Here is a 21,398-nt window from a genome sequence, read left to right as displayed (position 1 = left end):
TAATCCCAGCACTTTGGGAGGCTGAGGTGGGTGGATCACCTGAGGTCAGGGGTTCGAGACCAGCCTGGCCAACATGGTGAAACCCTGTCTCTACTAAAAAAAAAAAAATTACAAAAAATTAGCCAGGCCTGGTGGCACGCCCCTGTATTCCCAGCTACTTGGGAGGTCGAGGCAGGAGAATCGCTTGAACCCAGGAGACGGAGGTTGCAGTGAGTTGAGATTGCACTACTATACTCTAGCCAGGGCAACAGAGTGTGGAGGGGAAAAAAAAGATAGTTGAGGTAGTGAATCCTGTTACGAGCTATTAATTACAGCCTGAACCAGGACAGCAGGTTAGTTTCTTAGCAATATTCATTAAACATCGGCAGTGTCTGCTAGGTATTTTGATAGACGTTGATACTTCGGAGGTTTTTCCTCAAAATGGTTTCTATAGCCCTGTCTCCCTCCCTATTCCCACTGGGGCCATCCTGAGCAAAGCTCTACTGACTCCATGCCTGAGTTACTAGGGCTCCAGCTCCTGTAGACACCAGGGTCTGTCTCCAGCCCAGTTCATTTTGTGCATCACTGACAAAATAATCTTCAGATGTGACCTAAATTATGTCATGTCTCCTTTTAAAACTGCTTTGGTCCCCCTACCAATCAAGTCTTAACTCTTCTTCTGGATGTCAGTGTCCCCACCCTGGCTCTACCCTAACTAACCAAAATTTTCTTGCCAGTCTCTAATACAGAAATATTCTTGCGAGGCCATGACGGGAGGATCACTTGAGGCCAGGAGTTCAGGATCAGCCTAGGCAACACAGTGAGACCTTGTCTCTACAAAAATAATTTAAGAATTAGCCGAGCGTGGTAGTGCATGCCTATAGACTCCTCAGGAGGCTGAGGTGGGAGGATTGCTTGAGTGTGGTTGCACTGAGCTGTGATCGCGCCACTGCACTCCAGCCTGGGTGACAGAGTGAGACTCTATCTAAAAAAAAAAAAAAAAAATTGTCAGTCTCATTTCCTTAGAACATGCTCATTCTGTCCCCGTGCTGCCTTTTCTCATGTGACTTTGCCGTGCATGTTCTCTATACCTTTAAATTCTTCCCATCTTTCAAGTCTCAGCTCAGTTGCATCTCCTCAAAAGTTCTTCTACATCTTCTTTGAAAAAAGATTGTCTTACACTATTTTGTCTTTCCTTTTCGTTTTTTGAGACGTAGTCTCACTCTGATGCCCAGGCTGGACAGTGCAGTGGCACGATCTTGGCTCACTGCAACCTCTGTGCCCCAGGTTGAAGTGATTCTCCTGCCTCAGCCTCCCAACTAGCTGGGATTACAGGTGCCTGCCACCACACCCAGCTAATTTTTGTGTTTTTAGTAGAGACAGGGTTTCGCCCTGTTGGCCAGCCTGGTTACAGACTCCTGAACTCAAGTGATCTGCCTGCCTTGGCCTCCTGAAGTGCTGGGATTACAGGCATGAGCCACCGTGCCCACCCTTTTTTTTGTGTGGGGAGGGAGGGACAGGTTTGCACTCTGTTTTCCAGGCTGGAGTGCAGTGGTGCGATCTCGGCTCGCTGCAACCTCCGCCTCCCAGGTTCAAACGATTCTCCTGCCTCAGCCTCCCTAGTAGCTGGGACTATAGCCACGTGCCATGACATCCAGCTAGTTTTTGTTATTTTTGTAGAGATGGTCTCCCTATGATACCCAGGCTGGTCTCCAACTCCTGGGCTCAAGTGATCCTCCCGCCTCAGCCTGGGAGTGCTGGGATTACAGGTGTGAACCAGCACATCTAGCCGTCTGAACACTATTTTTCCATCCCCATGATGTCTAGCCTTATGTTTGGCATGTCTATCCTCAGTTACTCCATGGTCACAATATGGCTGCAGGAGTGCCAGCTATCCTAACCACATTTCAGACAGGAAAGATAAATGCAAGGGGCAAAAGGGACATCTCTCCCAGCTGAATCAGCCACCTCTGAAAAGCTCTCCCAAGGAGTGACTGGCACTAGGGTGGCTTCATTGGTTGCCCCTAGGTACAAGGGATAAATTTCTAGATAGGCATATTCAGGGTCTCCATGTTAAACAATTCCAGAGAGCACCATTCACAAAAAATATATATAAAATAGAACAGATTATTCAATATCTTTATCTGGGTTTAATATATATACATATGTATCATATACATACACAGTATGTATATGTATTTTTACATATGCATATTGTATATGATACAGTATACATATGTAAAAGGTTATCAAGCTGTATAGTTAAGATTAGTATACTTTTTTCTTCTTCAGCCCAACATTAGTATACTTTATACTTCACTAAATATATGTTGTACTTCAGTTTTCAAAAATTAATGATTTCCTCAAGAGGTGTCCAGTGTGGTGAGCCTGGGAATGTGGCTGTAGGTAAAACTAGGGTTATGTTCTCAGAAGGAAAAGTAGACACTGAGTTAGGTATCTAGAAATCTTTGTCACAAGTGTAGGACTTTTTTCTACCAGTACTTTTGACATGTACACCAATGTTTTAAGATACCACAATGTTCAATATAATATATGTATTGTAGGGGAAAAATCAACATAAATATGAATATGCTTCTTCATTTTAAACTCTGGTACAAAAAAGGTATTAAAGATTGCCTTTCTGTTTGATGTCACATAGATTTTTATTTTGATATTGAAACATTCCTACAAGAACGAAAGCATTGGCTTTGAGAAATAAAATATTGCTTGTAAATTTTACAAAATTTAAACCTTAAGTGAAAACTCAGTGTATACTTTTGACTGCTATGTACTTTATATAGTAAAAGCAACATGTGATTTCATTAAGTCAATAATAAAAGGATTCACAACACTAGTTTCTGAAAAATAAATGTCCACTTTGGGTCGCTCTACACTGATAAATAAAAAGCAAGTAAATAAAACTGATCATAAGATGTCAAAATCTAGTCTGTATTTTTAAGCGTTTGCAAACATTTAAGTAATCTTTTGAAATTTTCTTTTACTTCCTTTCGTTCTATTAGAAAAATCTGAAAAATAACCAAATTCACTTTGTTGTTGTGAAACTACTAGAAAATGAGTGACACATGACTAGTCTGCTCTTACTTCATGTAATTTAAAATACATTCCAAATCATAGGAATTAGCAAATGGCAACATATTTTTGTTTGTTTTGTTTTGTTTTGTTTTTCTGGAGATGGAGTCTCTCTGTGTCACCCAGGCTGGTATGCAATGGCACAATCTTGGCTCACTGCCATCACCATCTCCCAGGTTGAAGTGATTCTCCTGCCTCAGCCTCCCAAGTAGCTGGGACTACAGGCACATGCCACCACACGTGGCTCATTTTTGTATTTTTAGTAGAGACGGGGTTTCACCATGTTGGCCAGGCTGGTCTCAAACTCCTGACCTCAGGTGATCCACCCACCTCGGCCTCCCGGAGTGCTGGGATTACAGGCATGAGCCACTGCACTCGATCAAATGGCAGCATCTTTAAGCATTTATTTCTCAGTGTCGGTGGGTTGATGTTTACTTGTTTTTAAATAAAGATTGTGTTTTTCTTACTTAGGTTCATCCTCAGCAGCACCGGCTTCTTTTTGAAGTGTTTGATGAAAATCGATTGGTAAGTTATATTGTGCTTGTGTGAAATATGAAGTAAGGGTACGTTTCAGGAGAGCAGCCAGGGGAAGTGGGTAGGCAATCTGGGATTTGAGAGACGGGTTGTGGGTGGTTATGGAGACTCTGCGCAAAATGGTGGGGGAGATAGAATTTGTTTTCTTCCTCCTGGTGCTACTCGCTCCCTTTCCATTCTCCTCCCAAGCACCTCTTCTGATTGCCGACATATCATAAGGTCTTACTAAAGACCTCTTGTGACAGGAGAGGACAGAAAATCAACCTCTTTGTCCTGCCTTCCCTCTCACTCGTCCATGACCCCTGGTTCCGAGTCCATGGCACTGGGAACCTTCGCCCGGAGTATCCTTCAGTTGCGCCTCCTCACTACAGTGGCCTTTCTTAGGGTTACCCATATCCAATGGACATCCTATCCACTCTCTCACCCCCACTCTTCTACAGAGGAAATCTGTCCTTTTTACACTGATAAGGAATGAGCAAATAAAGTTTTCTCAAGGATGGCCAGCTCTTACAGAAGCAAAAAGCAAAGTTAAACCTGATGTTCTTTTTACAAAATGATTGTCCTGATTTCTGAATTCCTAAAGACTATCTTAAAGTCCTATTCTTTTCCTAATGTTGTCTCTGAGGATCCAATCTCAAACCCTCTTCTTAGCAGCTCATATTTATATTTTAAACCTGTAAGATTTGAACAGGTAAGTATACAAACAGTGTTATGTGTGCAAAGCTTATCAGTTACAAGCACCAGAAAAATTAAACAGTTTTGTTCCTTTTTTAGCTAACAAAGAAACTAGCTTTTTTTAAAAAAAAAAAAGTCTGTTTTTAGTGTTAAACTACATTCATGTTTTTTGCCCTCAAGAAATGATAATTATACTAGCAACTAAAGATATTGCCAATGAAATCTTTAATAAACATCATAGTAAGCAAAAGTACATTATTGCTGCCGAAGAAGACTATCACTGGCTGGCAATCTAATTTTTTTTTTTTTGAGTTGGAGTCTCTCTCTGTTGCCAGGTGGGAGCACAGTGGCTTAGTCTCAGCTCACTGCAACCTCTGCCTCCAGGGTTCATGCAATTCCCCTGCCTCATCCTCCCTAGTAGCTGGGACCACAGGCGCATGCCACCACACCTGGCTAATTTTTTTGTATTTTAGTAGAGATGGGGTTTCACCATGTTGGCCAGGAGGGTCCTGATCTCCTGACCTCGTGATCCACCTGCCTCTGCCTCCCAAAGTGCTGGGATTACAGGCGTGAGCCGCCATGCCCAGCCTGGCAGTCTAATTTTTAAGGCTGAGTGACAGATGTTGCTGATTTGATTATCGAATATGGTTAGTTACGGAGCTATTTGTTTTCTGTGTTTTTGCTTTTTTTAAAAGAATATAGAATGTTTTCCTTTTTTCTCCCGTCTGTCTCTATAGATCTGTTTTCCTTTATTTATTATTATTTATTTTTGACAGAGTCGCACTCTGTTGCCTAGGCTGGAGTGCAGTGGCGCAATCTCAGGTCACTGCAACCTCTGCTTCCCGGGTTCAAGCAATTCTCCTGCCTCAGCCTTCTAAGTAGCTGGGATTACAGGCACCCGCCTCCTTGCCCAGCTTATTTTTGTATTTTTAGTAGAGATGGGGTTTCACCATGTTGGCCAGGCTGGTCCCTTCTAGATGGAAACAAATTAAACTTCATATTGGTGGAGTCTTGTGTGTGTTTTGTTTTTAAATCATGAAATACACATACAAAAAAGCCCACATAATATAAATATTTTAAATAAGACAAATATGTATATACATACACATTACTCAGCTTAAGAACTAGAACATTACCAAAATCTTTGAAACCCTCCCTAGATCCCTCCTTAGTAGCATCTCCTTTTCTTCCTCCACTAGTAGCCACTGTCCTCAATTTTGTGTTTGCCATTCTTTGCTTTTTAAAATACTTTTATCACATATATACACATATATACGTATACATATATATATATGTGTGTGTGTGTGTGTGTGTGTGTGTGTGTGTGTATCCCTAAAAAAGACATTGTTGTTGGCCAGGCATGGTTGCTCATGCCTGTAATCCCAGCACTTTGGGAGGCCGAGGCTGGTGGATCACCTGAGGTCAGGAGTTCAAGACTAGGCTGGCCAACATGGTGAAACTCTGTCTCTACTAAAAATACAAAAATTAGTCGGGCGTGATGGTGGGCACTTGTAGTCCCAGCTACTCGGGAGGCTGAGGTGGGAGACTTGCTCGAACCCAGGAGGCGGAGGTTGCAGTGAGCCAAGATCACACCATTGCACTCCAGCCTAGGTGACAAGAGCAAAACTCTATCTCCAAAAAACAAAAATCTACCTTGTTTATTTTGCATATTTTTTAATTTATAAAAATAGTATATCTCTGTAGGCATTCCTCTGATATGCTTTTTTGCTTAACGTTGTATTTGTGAGATCTGTGATGACACCTTTCAATGATGCATAATTTTCTATACTCTGAAAATATCATAATGCTATAATTTATGTATTTAACCTCCTTAATATTAGTGTTATTAGTGTTATTTCCAGTATGTTGCTCTTACCAACTGATAAACATTTTTATGTCTCCGTATGTACATGTCTGAGTGTATCTCTAAGAGATACGTTTTAGAGTTGAATTGCCAGATCATGGTATTACTGTTATTTTTCCTGTTGCCACTGATACCGATGTGAATTCTGCCTTATCATTGGGTGTATTATTGGTGAACTATTTTATTTGCGTTATTTGCATGTTGTCTACAAGGAGGGACAGCTCACATCTGTGCTTTCCACACAGATGTGGTCTGGTCTGTTTTGCTAGTAACTTTAGTATTGGTGTGACTCTTTCTTAATGGCCAGAACGGCTGTTTGTCAAACACTGATCAGCAAATTAACATTCCTTGAGCGTTTACTGTGTATATAATACTATAAAGTGCGTCATGATAGGTTGGAAGAAAAAAGCATTGCCTTTGATATTAACAGTTGGATATTTATAGATGGATAAATATGACAAATAAAATTTTTAAAACTTTTAACTAAAGGAAAAAAAACAAAATACATTAATCAAGATACTGTAACGCCTGTAATCCCAGCACTTTGGGAGGCTGAGGCGGGCGGATCAGGAGATGTTCCTGGGGTCAGGAGTTTGACACCAGCCTGGCCAACATGGTGAAACCCTGTCTCTACTAAAAATACAAAAATTAGCCAGGCGTGATGGTGCACACCTGTAGTCCCGGCTACTCTGGAGGCTGAGGCATGAGAATTGCTTGAGCCCAGGAGGTGGAGGTTGCAGTGAGCTGAGATCACGCCGCTGCATTCCAGCCAGCACAACAAAGTGAGACTCCATTTTGGGGGGGGAAAAAAAAGTTGTTATAGATCCCCACACTAAGGACTAAGAAATTCTATCATAATCCTGCATTTCTTTGGGGGCATTAGCTTGTAACCCTAAACAAATTATTCAGGCCTTCTAAAAATACCTTCTCACATTTGAAAAATGAGGACAACAGTATTTGCCCTGCCTATCTCATAAGCATGTTGTGAGGATAAAATGAGACAGTGACTATGAAAATACTTGGAAAATTCTTTATCATGATACAAATATAAAGTGTTATTTAACATTCATGGACTTACACATTTGTAGCTGTCTGATATGGTATATTTTGTGTTAGCTAAGATATACCATTTAGTTTATCTACTGTGTTAGATGCTCTTCTATGCATGGGAAATACAGCTTTTCTCGAGAAACTTGGTTTACTAGCAAAACAAAGAGCCAAGATAATTAGAACAGGGTGGTGTGTGTCATTCTAGTCCGCTGATTTGTTGCTAGTCTCAGCAGGTAAGGGAGGTATAGAGATGACTTGAGATGTTATAGAAACTATAGCCATTGGTGGAGTAACATACCTGATTGTATAGCAACAAGTGATCTATGTTATTATAAATGTCATTCCATCTTTATTCTGCTGAGGCACTCACAACTAAATTTAAAATGTACCGTTCTCCTAGCAATTTCTCTTTGAAAATGGAGGGTGAAAAACACAAGTATAATATTGAGCAGAAACAACTTTAGTCATCTGGAAAACGTTTGCAATATAAGTGATATTTGCTTTCAAGAAAGAGTAGGCTTATATCATTGTTTTCCAGCCAATTTTAAGACTTGAGGGTTTTAAAATATAGTCGTTTCATTATGGTGATGGTAGTAGTGGTGGTGGCAATAATGACAGAACATTTCAGAATGATGTGCCTTAAAAAAATTCTACCCACCAATGCAAAAGTTAGCACTGTGTCACCAGTCTAAGACATACACCTGTACACATTCAGCCACCGGTTTTAGGAGCTGCCTATATTCTGGGTGGAGACCTTGTGCTTCTCACATTTAGCAGTTGTATTAATGAAGGTTCTCCAGAGAAACAGAAACAATAGATTGTGTATATATTTTATGTATTATTTATTTTTCATACATTTTATATATGAAATTATGTGTAATATATGAATACATATATTTCCACACTATGTATGTATATAGTGAAGACTGCAATCTGAAATCTGCGGGGCAGGCCAGGAAGCTGAGAACTTAGGCAGGGATTCTACATTGTAGTCTTGAGGCAGAATTGCTGCTTCTTAGAAAACCTGTGTTTGCTCTCAAAGCCCTCGACTGATTGGGTAAGACCCCCACACATTGTGGAGGGTAATGTGCGGTACTCAGAGTCTACTGATGTAAATGCTAATCATGTCTAAGTGTCTTCATAGCAATGTCTATACTGGTGTTTGACCAAACTACTGGGTACCATAACCTATCGAAGTTGATACATACAATTAACCACCGCAGCTGACTTTGGCCTTCAAAGTTCAGTCAATGATTAAGATTACCCAGAGCCTATCCACACCATGTAGATAATTACATTATTTTCCGTGTAGATGATCAGTAACCAACAGCTCAGAATGTGGGGTTCTTAGCTTCAATCTGTTTCACTCCAGAATATGCAATTCTATGTAGGACGTGCATGGATTCTTTCCAGATGAGGGCTGCCGTGTCCCTCCGGTTCTTCTACTCTTAAGGTTAGGGTTAACACTCCTGTTTGGTATTTGCTGGACTGAGGAACTACGTTTTATAGCAAGTTCCCCGATTTCCCATGCAACTGCTGTAATAGCAGTATAGATCCTATGTTCAGACCTCAGCCAGCAGTGCAAACTGTTCAGCCTCCCTAGAATTTCAACTCAGACTAGAGTGCTAGGAAGTGGATGTGATTCTCTTACCTTACTTTTCCTTGGCTGAGACCCTCTCTATAAATTTTTAAAACGTCATTCCTTCTTGTCCACCTGCAGCGCTTTTTGATATTTCTTTAAAAGTGGCAGCTGGATCAACTTCAGCAACAACAACAAAAACCCTGAAAGAAAGCGTCAGACATTCAGAGTGCCTGTGGTGACACCATCCATCCATCCAGACTTCTCTCTGGTGTCTCTTGGTACTTACTTTGTGCCCAGGACAAGCTCAGGAGCCTCAGAAGAACCGTGTAGTTACGGTCCATGCCCTCCGGAAAGTTAAAATCTAGTTAGGGGACATGGAACTGATGCTTATAGTGAAGCTTATCAAAGAGAAGACATTTATCTGGCCAAATACTTGGAGCTCATTATTTTATATGTTAATAATCAGAGGAGCTTTTCTTATTTCCAGGAAGTTGTAGGCCACAGGCACGAACAATTAGATCTCATTGATTAGCCTATTAGAAGGGATTCATTCTTTGAGTTATTAGACCCCACACTTAATCCCAGAAAGCAAGCTGAAGTCATTTGAAGGCAGAGTAAAACAGGACTCCTCCTTATTTAAAAGAAAAAGATGTTAAGGGAATATTGACTGAAGTCTGTAAAATCTTAAAGGAGATAGGTTATACAAAACCAAAATAACATCATAATTGTATTACTAAATTTCCAATTATTGTACACATTTGAAAACACAATGATGTTTCATTCTAGTCAAATATAATTCAATAAATTCCCATAATTCTATTTTGTTGTGTCTTAATTGATTAAATATCTGTTTAGAAAATTCTGATCGAAAACAGATGTATCTTAAGCAGTTTTTTTAAAACAAAGTATATGTTTTACATATTTGCTTTTACTTAGGAAAAAAAACTTACTTAGAAAAATACAACTTGGGTGTAGTAGCATGTGGTATAAACAACGGAACTATTTTACCTTTTACTTTCCTATGAATGAGCCAGTATATATTTATTACTGGAGTTCCAGCTATAAAATTTAGGTAAGGGGTTTAAATATACCCTAGAGTATTATTTAAAAATAAATTTGTTTCTTTCAAATAGAATACCAACCTTGGTCTATGGCATTTGGGAGAGAAATTAAAATATTAAATTTTTATTACCCAGTAAACTGAAAATAAAGGTTAAATAAATACAAAGCAGAAAAAATATATACAAAATCACAACCTCTAAAAGGACAAACAGTCCACTGTTCTCTACTGTGGAAGCTTTATCAGCACTGCTGAGTAATTCCACCTCTAGGGCAGGGCTAGCTCTCAAAAATATAAACAAGTATGTACTTTGTTTATATAAAGAAATGTACAGCTTGGTTTGTATTTCTTTATAGATATCAAACAGCTAAATGGATTGTTTCAAAGCACCAGCAGGGGCCAGCAAAGAGCTCTTAGAGTTTTTCAGAACAGAATTGGCATTGAGATATGTTTATTTGATGTGTTAAATCCTTTTTAGACTTCTTTACTTACCACAACACTCTGTTAAGTGAATGAATTGCAGAGACAGTGGAATAAAATATCCTATGTGTTCAAACTATCTTGGAGTATAGTTTTCTTTTTTCTAATCTGCATATATTTTTATTGGAATGTTTGCTTAGGCTATTTCTTGGCAGAGTTTTAATAGTCAAAATATAAATGGCATCATTTAAAGACTGTTCTACTTGGCTGGAAAAGGCCTTAAAATTACAGGAGAAAATGCTTAGTGACAGCTTCTCTTAAACTTTTTTTCTCGAACCTATGCTTCAGTTTTGCAATGGTATTACTAGGTTAATTTTGTAGTTCTGTCCTTAAGCTTTCACTTTTTATGTAATTAGCACTTTAGAAGCTAAAATATGTATCTGTTTGATGTAGTGCTAAAGTTTTAATTCATCCTAAAGTTTTGGTATTTCCAAATTTACAGAACTGTTTGAATTCACAAATTAAAAAAAAAAAAAATGAACAGTCCCTATATTAACTAACTTGACTAGATTCCTAGTATGACTACTATTTGGAAATTCAATCTTTGATTTGATACTTAATTACATGGGGTTTCGTTCCTACCAACTTCCTGTAATTCTATACCTATGGGTAAAAATATTAGTGGTCAAAGTTGGCTGGAGAAAGTATAGGCACTGCGATTCACATAGTTAAATGTTCATTTAGTAGAGCTGGGGTGAAAAAATACTGTTTCAACATGAAATGTTAGAAGATTGTTGTTCTTGTGTTACTCATTCATGCAAATTGGAGAAGGTATAATTGAAACAAGGTTGGCTGTGTTTGAGTCAGTGTGCTGCAGCTGAGCTCAGCTTAAAGGTCGCTGGAAATCAAGTGCTTTATAAGTGAAGGCATTTTGACTACAAGCGATTCAAGACATTTTGGAAACGTCAGTCTCTGGAATGGGTCGTCTTTTTCTTCCTATGATATCTGGTATCTAATGTTTTACTTAGGATAAAGACTACTACTTAATAGCTCTTTTAGGCACCACAAATGATTTTTTCTTTTGATGCAGTGCAGCTGCTTCTAGCCTGTCTACGGACAGAGATCTTTGTTATGACTTTCAGCCCTTAACATGTTTGGAAATGAGAACAAATGGCACAAAGCTTACGATTGCACTTTGCAGCCAGAAGAAGCAATACTTACCCTTTGTCAGAAACCTCCGGAGATGACTTGGATAGCCATGTTCACATGTGCTTCAAGAGACCAACACGGATTTCAGCGTCTAACGTTGTTCAAATGAAGCTGACTCCCAGACAGACTGCACTAGCTCCGTTAATAAAGGAAAACGTTCAGTCTCAAGAAAGATCGTCTGTTCCCTCATCTGAAAATGTTAATAAAAAGAGCAGCTGTCTACAGATTTCACTACAGCCAACAAGGTACAGTGGATATCTTCAGTCTAGCAATGTCTTAGCTGATAGTGAGGATGCTTCATTTACTTGTATCTTGAAGGATGGTATTTACAGCAGTGCTGTGGTCGATAGTGAATTGAATGCAGTGAATGATGGTAACCTTGTAAGCAGTCCAGCCATTTGTAGTGGTAGCCTTAGTAACTTTTCAACCAGTGATAATGGATCTTACAGCAGCAACGGTAGTGATTTCGGGTCATGTGCAAGTATCACAAGTGGAGGTTCATACACTAACAGTGTCATCAGTGACAGTAGTAGTTATACGTTGCCACCAAGTGATGATACTTTTTTGGGTGGAAACTTACCTTCTGACAGCACCTCCAGTGGAATTGTGCCAAACAGGAATACTACTCCATGTGAAATTTTTTCGAGAAGTACAAGTACAGATCCTTTTGTCCAGGATGACTTGGAACATGGATTAGAGATTATGAAATTGCCAGTGAGCAGGAACACAAAAATTCCACTAAAACGTTGCTCCTCCTTAGTCATTTTTCCTAGGAGTCCTTCAAATACCCCACCGACTTCTCCAACAAGTCCATGTACTCTTCTGAGCAAAGGATCCTATCAAACTTCACACCAGTTTATTATTTCTCCTAGTGAAATTGCACATAATGAGGGTGGCACTGGTGCTAAAGGATTTCTTTCAACAGCTGTCAATGGACTTCGGTTATCTAAAACAATTTGTACCCCCGGAGAAGTAAGAGACATACGTCCGCTTCACAGGAAGGGCTCGTTACAGAAGAAAATTGTTCTTTCGAATAATACTCCCAAACAGACTGTCTGTGAAAAGTCATCTGAAGGATATTCTTGTGTTTCAGTGCATTTCACCCAACAAAAAACAACTACATTAGATTGTGAAACAACAAATGGTGATTGTAAACCAGAAATGTCAGAAATTAAGCTTAATTCTGATTCAGAGTATATTAAGCTCACGCATAGGACATCTGCATGTTTGCCATCCTCCCAAAATGTAGATTATCAAATAAATATCAATGGAGAATTGGAAAGACCAAATTCACAGATGAACAAAAACCATGGTATTTTACAAAGAAGTATTTCATTGGGAGGAGCTTATCCAAATATTTCCTGTCTATCCAGCCTTAAGCACAATTGTTCTAAAGGGGGACCATCTCAGTTACTCATAAAGTTTGCATCTGGAAATGAAGGTAAAGTGGATAATTTATCAAGAGACAGCAACAGAGATTGCACAAATGAACTGTCTAATTCTTGCAAGGTAAGTTTCCTTTGATCTTGGTAAATATTAATTTATACAAGAATAACTTAATGAAATATTTGGAGAAAATTTATTGTTATAACCAAGCAGTTTTATATATTTTCCTGGTCCTTAGCTAGCAGTACTTTGTAGTCATAAATTTTATATTTGTAAATCTGAAGAACCCTATGTATAGTTTTTTACTGTATTTGTTATTTTACCAGTGTGCAAAATGTGTATTTTTAAAAATCTTCCGAAGTGATTTAAGCTGTAAAACTTTTCTACAACATAAAAACAAACTTTGAGTAACAGTCTATTTCATAAGATTTTATCTTGGTATCTTTTTCCTTTAAATGGTATATTATTCTATTTTGTAGCTCAGTATTTTATTCCTATTTTCAAAATCATCATTTTGCTTTCTCCTCTTCTTAATCATTATGAAATAGAGTAAAATTTAGAATGCTTATTTAAAACATTAAACAAATACCCATATCAAAGTGTGAAGATCTTGTTATAAATTATCATAGAGGAACTGTATCTCTAAAATACATGTATTGATAAGATCATTCATAAAAACTATTATGCTGCATGTTTAAAGCAGAGGAAAAATAAATGGCATTTGCATTTGTATATACCCTTAACTATGGAATTTTGTTTCCACCCTATTTTTCTTGAGCCACGAGTTAATACTGCCTTCTAAAATGTAACTCACTCACTCAACAATATTGAATTCTAAGTTTTAATATTTTTGAATTTGGTTTAAATTGCTAGGCATTTCCCACAATTTTCTATTTACCTTTTCATTTTTGACAATTCAACTTTATTATATTAGTAATTTAACTCTTGGATCTTAGCCAAAAGTTCTTTATGTAATTTGGCCTTTCCAAAGTATTTAAAATGGTTTGAACTGAAATAGAATTTTAAAATTTCTGTATTTGGAATGTTTTGCCAGATTCCAAGAAATTTAAAAAATTTTCTAACTAAAGCAATTTTACATGACAGTACATAATTGTTTGGGGGGAAAAAACCTTATCTGTTTATCTGTGTTTTTGTAACATCCAGTATGTTTATTAAAGATTAAAACAAAAAATCTTCTGGATAAGTAGCTTTAGGTGAATAAAATAGTAATTGCTAGTTTATTTTCTGTCTTCTGAAATCTGGTAAATATAACAATTGTTACCAATGCCCAGATGTTAATATAAGCCACTACTTTACTAGGATAAAAAAAGATCAGATTTCAAATTCTGATTATATTTTACAATTTTTAATTCCATTTAGGAAACTTTTCTAAAACCAGCTTTTAGGAGATTATAATCCAATCAACTATTTTTCTTCCTAAAAGGAAGAAATGAAATGGCACTGAGGAGAAACATTAATACTATGCTAATTGAATTAATGTTACTTATAAATTTCTTTTACACGTAATGAAATAATTAACCTGAAAGGAATAATTCATGTATAAATATTTGTAGAAATACCTTAAAATAGTTTATTTTATGGTAATAATTATAGTTTGTTGTGGATGCTTTTGAGAAGAGTATTTTAAATGTGTTTTTTAATGAAATGTGGATCAAATGCCTTTTGCATTGTTAAAAATATCCATTGTTACTGGTTTTATTTATGCTTAGGTAAGCTAACTTAAATATTTTTTGTGACAATCAAATGTATAACTTTGTGCAGATTCTATCTTTTGGTAGATTATTGGATTATAAAGTAGTTCAGAAGTGTGCAGTTTGCTGGAGATTTAAATTGTCCCCCTTTTAATGTTTATTAGACTTCTCTTTATAAAAGCATTGTAAACCATACAGTGACAGTTAAATTTAATTTATACTATATCTAAATAGATCTAATTGATAAATCAAGGCTTTTTTTATGAAGAAGATTCTACTGTTGCTTTTTCTAAATATAGTAGTGGCAACAATGATGGGTTTTAGAAATAATCCTGTGTTTATCAATAATTATATATTAATCTAATTATAGTGGTATATTGTAACTCATTTATAAATAAACAGCTCCCAAAATATTTCCCATGACTCCAGTTAGTCTGGGTTAGTATTCTGATATGCTGAGTCTGGATTCACATTTAACAAGTTGATATTAGAGTAGCATTTGGTAATGTCAGCTATCTGTACTGAGCAGTGGTGAAATTAAATCACTGCTTTGGTCAGAGACCCTGGTTTCTAAAGCACTGAGAGTCTACACATTCTTTTCTTATATGTTTAGCTACCAGTCTCTAGCAGTATAAGATTGAGTTTCTAGCTTTCTATAATCAACAGCTCATTAATGACTGAGTTTTTAAATCTAGTGAGAACTTTTACCTGTATCTAGGACACTGTGTGTGTTCTGTGTTTACAACTTAGAGTGAAGATGAGACTTTGTAGTCTGTCTGCATAATGTTTATTTCAGGCATAGCAAACAACATAACAGTGACTGGCATATGTTTATTATGTATGCCTTTTGAAATACAATACTACTTTTGTAAAGGCTATATAATGACTTTTGATCTGAAAATAAATATTTGATATTTTAACAGTATGGGTAATATTTTGGCAGTTCAATCAAGAAGCAGGTTAAGGAACTAAGGTACTGCGTATACAGTTATAAAAATGATTGCTATTCAGATTTCTAAATCTGTATAGTAGTTAGTTTTCTCTACTGTTATTTTATTTCCCCCATCTGTTATTTTCTGAATCTGCTGTGTTATGTTGTTAGGATGCTCAGAGATTTCAGTACCCTATTATTTAATGTGCATTAGCGTTTTGCCCAAGCTTGAATGTCTTCCATTCTTTGCTTATATTCATATTTTCATTAGAATTAGTTTTTACATTTTTTTCTTTTTGTTATAAAAGTTTTTGTTCATTATCTGTAACTTAATCCTAAATAGGTAAATTGCTACTATTCTAGTATAGTAGAACTGTAATAAACTTATGTCTCAATTATTTCAAAGCCTTTAACACTGATCTCAAGATTATACATTTCAGTATTTTCTTATTTAATTGTTCTTCCTAAAATAGATGTTTTAAATATATACTTACTTTAATGTTCCATTATTTTCCAGTCCCTATTTTACTAAATTTAGCAGAATATTTAGAGAGATTTGGTTAAATTTATTTTGAGGAGCACTTATAAAAACCAATGTAATTTATAAATATTCTAAAATGTGATGCCGTAATGTTAATGACTAGTTTTAGAAAGTTGGTGAAAAAATGTATATTTGTACATGTATATTTCTTAGAACTGAGGAATCATTAATTTCAGACAGGTTCAGAGTGCTGAGTTGTTTGCTTGAAAATATTTTGTTTTCTCTGTAGATGTGTCTTGTTTAATTCATCCAGTACACATTTGAGTGCCAGGCCCTGTCCCAAGCACTGAGAATAAAAGATGAGTAAAATACAGTCTCTATTTAGGGGACCTCCCATTCTAGTAATAGGGACATGCTGGTAAACATAAAAATTTTCAGTCTAATATGTGATGTGCTAAATAGAGGTGTGTATGAAAAAGTAGAAAGATGTGACATTATTGATCTGGAGAGAGGACCTGGTTGGTAGAGGAAGGTTTTCCAGAGGAGGTGACATTTGAACCGAGTCTTGATAGGTAAACTGGAGTTCATCAGACAGAGAAATCAAAGAGATTCTAGGGCAGGGATTCCCCATCTTAGCATTATTATATTGGGCTGGACACTTTTGTAGTGGGGGCTGTCCTATGCACTGTAGGATATTTAACAGCATCCCTGGCCTCCACCCACTAAATGCTAGTAACACCCCTTTCTCCCAGTGTGACAATCAAAAAGTGTCCCCAGACATTGCCAGATGTCCCCTAGGGGCAAAATTGTGCCCTGTTGAGAATCACTGCTGTAGGTGTCAGCAGCAGCATATGCAAGACTAGAGATGTGAAAGAATCTCACACTGTAAATAGTCCAGTGGGGCTCAAGCATAGGGTAGCCTGGGGATGTGGGAGGAGGTGATCTGTCAGAAGTGGGTCAGAGTCGATTAGGCCTGGTGCTTCATGCTGAAGACAAAGAAGGTGGTCTTCTGCTGAGAGTCAGTAGTTGGGCAATGGAAGTCTTTATTTGAGAGTGTGAAGTGCTCTCTTTAAGGTTTTTAGAAGATAATTTTTCATGGTTTCATGGATTATAAATGAATTTAAGTTTTCCTAACTTGGATGACTGGGTTAACAGTGATGTTATGAACTAAGATGAAGAACTCAGGAGAGGGGCCAGATTGGGAGGGTGAAGAAGAAATCACAAATTAAGTTTATGTGCTTCAGAGGCTGCCCTGGTGGTGCTGCTTTCAAGTAGGGCAGTTGGAGATACAGGACCAAGGCTCAGGAGAGAGGTGAGAGTTGGAAATGTAGATTGGGAGTTAGGAGTACAGTCAAAGCCTCAGGTAAGGATGAACATGTTAGGGAAGGTATACATGAGATGGGAAGGGAAGATAAATTATAATTCTGGGGACTACCAACTTTGGCGAGGTGGTAGAAGAGGGCATACAGAGGAGACTAAGGAAGAACCACACAGAGGCCAAGAGAACATGGAGGCGTGGAGAGCATGGAGGTGTGGAGGCATGGAAGCATGAGTGAAAGATGAGGGAAGGAGGACAGCAGACAGTACCACAGAAAACAGAAGTATCCGCTGGATGTGGCAGTTAGAAGGTCTGTTAGCAAGAGTAGGCTCAGGAGAATGCACGGTTAAAAGCCAGATTGAAGAAAGAATGAAACAGATAAGGAAGCAGAAACAGCCAGTGTAGGTTGCTTGCTCGGTGTCATAAAATTAGCATGAGATAGCATAGGCAAGGTATATATTTAGTGATTGTTATACAGAAGGCATATGTGAAGTAGATATAAGATATATAAGACAAACTCCCTCTCTACAGGGAGAGTACAGTCTCTTTTTCCTGGAGAAAAACATAAATGTTACAGTCTTCTGTTCTTTTACCTTGGAACTATAGAATAAGCAAGTATGATCAGTGAAAACTGAAATGGAGATTCAGCAATATCAAATGAACGAAACAGAAAATTACAAGTTAAAACTTGAAATCATTTACGAATATTCATAACTCATTTTGGACAGCATTAGTCTAACTTTCTCAGTCCCCTGTCTACCACCAAAAATAAGACAAAACAAAATAGAGCCTCCATGTAGAAAACAAGTCAAGGTTTTAAGGCCTATTCCCAGAAACTACTTGGAGAATAGGCAATGCTGTCTATTTTGCTGGCTTCTTCTAGGCTATGGAGCCTACCATGTGCTAGCTGTTGTGAGGCCTCACCCGTTTGTATCCACTCTCCCTTTACATCACAGGTGACAGGGAAATAAGACAGACCAGGAGAAGCCAGGACAAGAGCCTTTGTAGGCTGAAGGGGCTTGGCAGAGTCTCTGGGTGAGACCAGGCGATGTGTTGAGGTCAGGAAGGTGGTTAGCAGAAGGAGCAAATGAGTGCTGAGAAAGGGAACCAATTGTCTTGTCAGCATATCCTGGAAATAATCCAAAGTATTGCTCACACGTCTGGTTCAGTATCCTTTGTTCCTTGTGTAAAATTGGAAGACTGTGGTCAGATGAAGATAGATACTTAGAGATATAATCATTTCAAAACAAGGGGTGAGCACATCTGTCCCAGTTCAGTGAGATGTTTTGGGAAGGACTCAACATGGGAACAGTTGTTGAAAAGCAATTTTACCCACACTAAGATTGAAGCGAACTGTTGGGATAGAACAAGAACAGCAGACCTGAGGGCTTAGACAAGCAACCAGCTAGTGTATATGTGTAGCTCGATTCATGGGTGAGTCACAGCAAAGAACACCTTGAACAAGTAAGTAAATTCATGGCATTTCTAGTTAGGCTCGAGGATGTCTGTTGGGGGAGAAGAGAGCGTAGGCCTTCTCTTGACTTAGAGGTATTATAAAACCATAACACTATGAAACATTTTTATTACCTTAGTAGTAAAATACATTACCCAAGCAAGATATTGATTATATAGTAGACCATGTCTTTAAATTCAGTTATAACTAAACTTAGTTAAGTATAGATATACCTGAAGTTAAGTACAGATATACCTAAAATAATATTATCCTGAATTGCTTCCTTTTATTTACTTTTTCTCTCTAAATTTTTTTTTTTTTATGATGAGGTCTCATTATGTTATACAAGCTGGATTTGAACTCCTGGGCTAAAGCAATCCTCTTGCCTCAGCTTCCTGTGTAGCTGGGACTACAGGTGTACTGCTGTGTCCAACTTGTAGGCTACCCTCTAATGCTTTATTAAGGAATTAGAGAATGGCTTATTAAGATGTCAGCAGGACCAGTGATTTTTAAATTCTCATGTGCATGTAAATAACATGGCGATCTTATTAAAATGCAGATTCTGGTTCAGGTTCAGTAGGTCTCAGAGTGGGAGCCTGAGATTTCTGTATTTCTAACAGATCGTACCAATGCTGCTAATTCCCCAGACACACTTTGAGAAGTAAGTCTTAAGGCCATTCTTTGATGCGAACAATAATACAGTTCAAAGTCGAAATATCCATTGAGTCCCTGAAATGCCATTATTGTGGCCATTATCATGAGTAATTCATTAAAAACATATCAATAATACTTCAGATACTAAATGCACATGCAGCAGAAAAAAAGTTAAAGGTGGAGATATGGCAATAGGTAGGCAAATGTAAATTGACTAGAATTGATTAGAGAAGGATTCTGGAGAATGGATTAAGCAAATCTTTTCTGGGCTCAGATTTGCTAGAATACAGTTCCCTAGTATAGAGAATAATGACTAGCTCAAAATAGACACTTAATAGATATTTATTAAATTAATGAATAAAGCCAGGGACCCTTTGGAATGGGGTAGAGATGACTGCAGAATCCTGATAGGTGAGGATGACTACACAGCCTTGCACAAACAGATAACCAAACTAGGATATTTGAGTGGTGACTGTGATGATGAGTGGGAGCTACGTGATACTTCATCCTTTGCATGGAAGAGTGGCACTCTTAAATGAATACCTTGTCCCTGGGGTGAATGCCAGTGGAATATTATGATCGTGACTCAAGGATTAGTTTCCACAGTGAAGTCTGATTCATAGCCTACATATTCCACTAACTGGTATGGTATAACTGTGTGTCTGGATAGAGGCTCAGATCAAGTTTTCTGAAAAGAAGGTTGAATGGACAGAGATCTTTAAGGGTATTCAGACAAAGGCCATTCGACTAGCTTTCTTTCAGTTTATCATTGTTTTATAAAATGACTTCCCTCTAGACTTCATGTAAGAGCTGGGATTCTCAGACTAGTTCCTGGAGTTTTAAGTAACTGTTTCAGCTAAGAATGACCTTTACTTTTGTGACAAGGCTGAAAGACTGAACCCTCTTAAAGAGTCACAGAGCTTACTGGAAACTCAAGTCGCCTTCAAAGCAAATGAGTTTAACAAGTATTTATCAAAAATAGAATATGTGCCTGCCATAAGTGGCAAATATTCTTCCTGGATTTGAAGAGGTTATAATTGAAGTGAGAAAACAGCATAATCCATTGAAAACAACTGGAGAACAATATAGTATAACATATAATAATGTTTATATACCTACTTCATGCAGGTGAACACCTAAACATTGAGATATATGATTGCCCATATGATTTTTAATTAATTTTTAACTTTTATCAAGGTAACACATGTGCCTATCTTAAAAGTCAGATATTATTTCTTTGAAGATTTTCTGTCTTTTTCTCCATATTCTCTCTTCCTAGAATTCCTGTTTGCCAAAGTTTGTACTTCCTGGATTGACCTTAAAATTTTCTTTTCTCTCCTGTTTTCTGTTTCTTTGCCTCCTTAATCTACTTCTTGGAAGATTTCTTCCAAGTTTTCCCCTTTCTTTAATTTTAAAATTTTGTTTACTTTTTATTCTCTCTCTTTTTTTTTTTTTTTTTTTTTTTTTTTTTGAGACAGTCTGACTCTGTCGCCCAGACTGGAGTATAGTGCCGTGATCTTGGCTCACTGCAACCTCCGCCTCCCGGGTTCAAGCGATTCCCATACCTCGGCCTCCTGAGCAGCTGGGATTACAGCTACGCGCTGCCATGCCTGGCTGATTTTTGTATTTTTAGTAGAGATGAGGTTTCACCATGTTGGCCAGGCTGGTCTTGAACCCCTGACCTCAAGTGATCCACTGCCTAAGACTCCCAAAGTGTTGAGATTATGGACGTGAGCCACCGTGCCCAGCCTAAAACTTTATTTTTAATTTATAAAATTCTTGTTACTGATTTTTTCCTATTCCTAATGTCCTGCTTGTTTTATGAATATAATCTCTTATTTCTCTGAGAATATTTTACTTCGGATTTGGTTTATTTTCTTTCTTAAGTTTTGTTTCAGGTCCTATGTCGTCTCTGGTTCCTTTTAATCCCTTTGCTGTTGTTATTACTATTTCTCTTTATTACTGGACATTTTCCTGCAGGTATCTGTTGTTCATGTTTG

The 21,398-nt window shown here is 37.6% G+C and overlaps 1 protein-coding gene across 3 annotated transcripts in view; it reads left to right on the top strand.

Moving 5' to 3' along the window:
- The window catches only part of NEDD4 (NEDD4 E3 ubiquitin protein ligase), a 167,118-nt gene that overhangs the window by 65,224 nt on the left and 80,496 nt on the right, over positions 1–21,398 (top strand). For 2 of the 3 annotated variants that reach the window (XM_015142300.3, XM_001088005.5), the window contains exon 1: positions 10,412–12,972. In XM_015142300.3, the coding sequence (XP_014997786.3) occupies positions 11,425–12,972 (1,548 nt within the window). In that variant the 5' untranslated portion in view covers positions 10,412–11,424. Of the gene's footprint in view, positions 1–3,540; positions 3,595–10,411; positions 12,973–21,398 lie in introns of those variants that run through there. The other variant, XM_015142301.3, reaches the window with a different exon arrangement.

Source organism: Macaca mulatta, chromosome 7, assembly GCF_049350105.2.
Source record: "Macaca mulatta isolate MMU2019108-1 chromosome 7, T2T-MMU8v2.0, whole genome shotgun sequence".
Lineage (NCBI taxonomy): Eukaryota > Metazoa > Chordata > Mammalia > Primates > Cercopithecidae > Macaca > Macaca mulatta.
The sequence above is the reverse complement of the archived record's forward strand: the minus strand, read 5'-3'. Positions and strand labels throughout refer to the sequence as shown.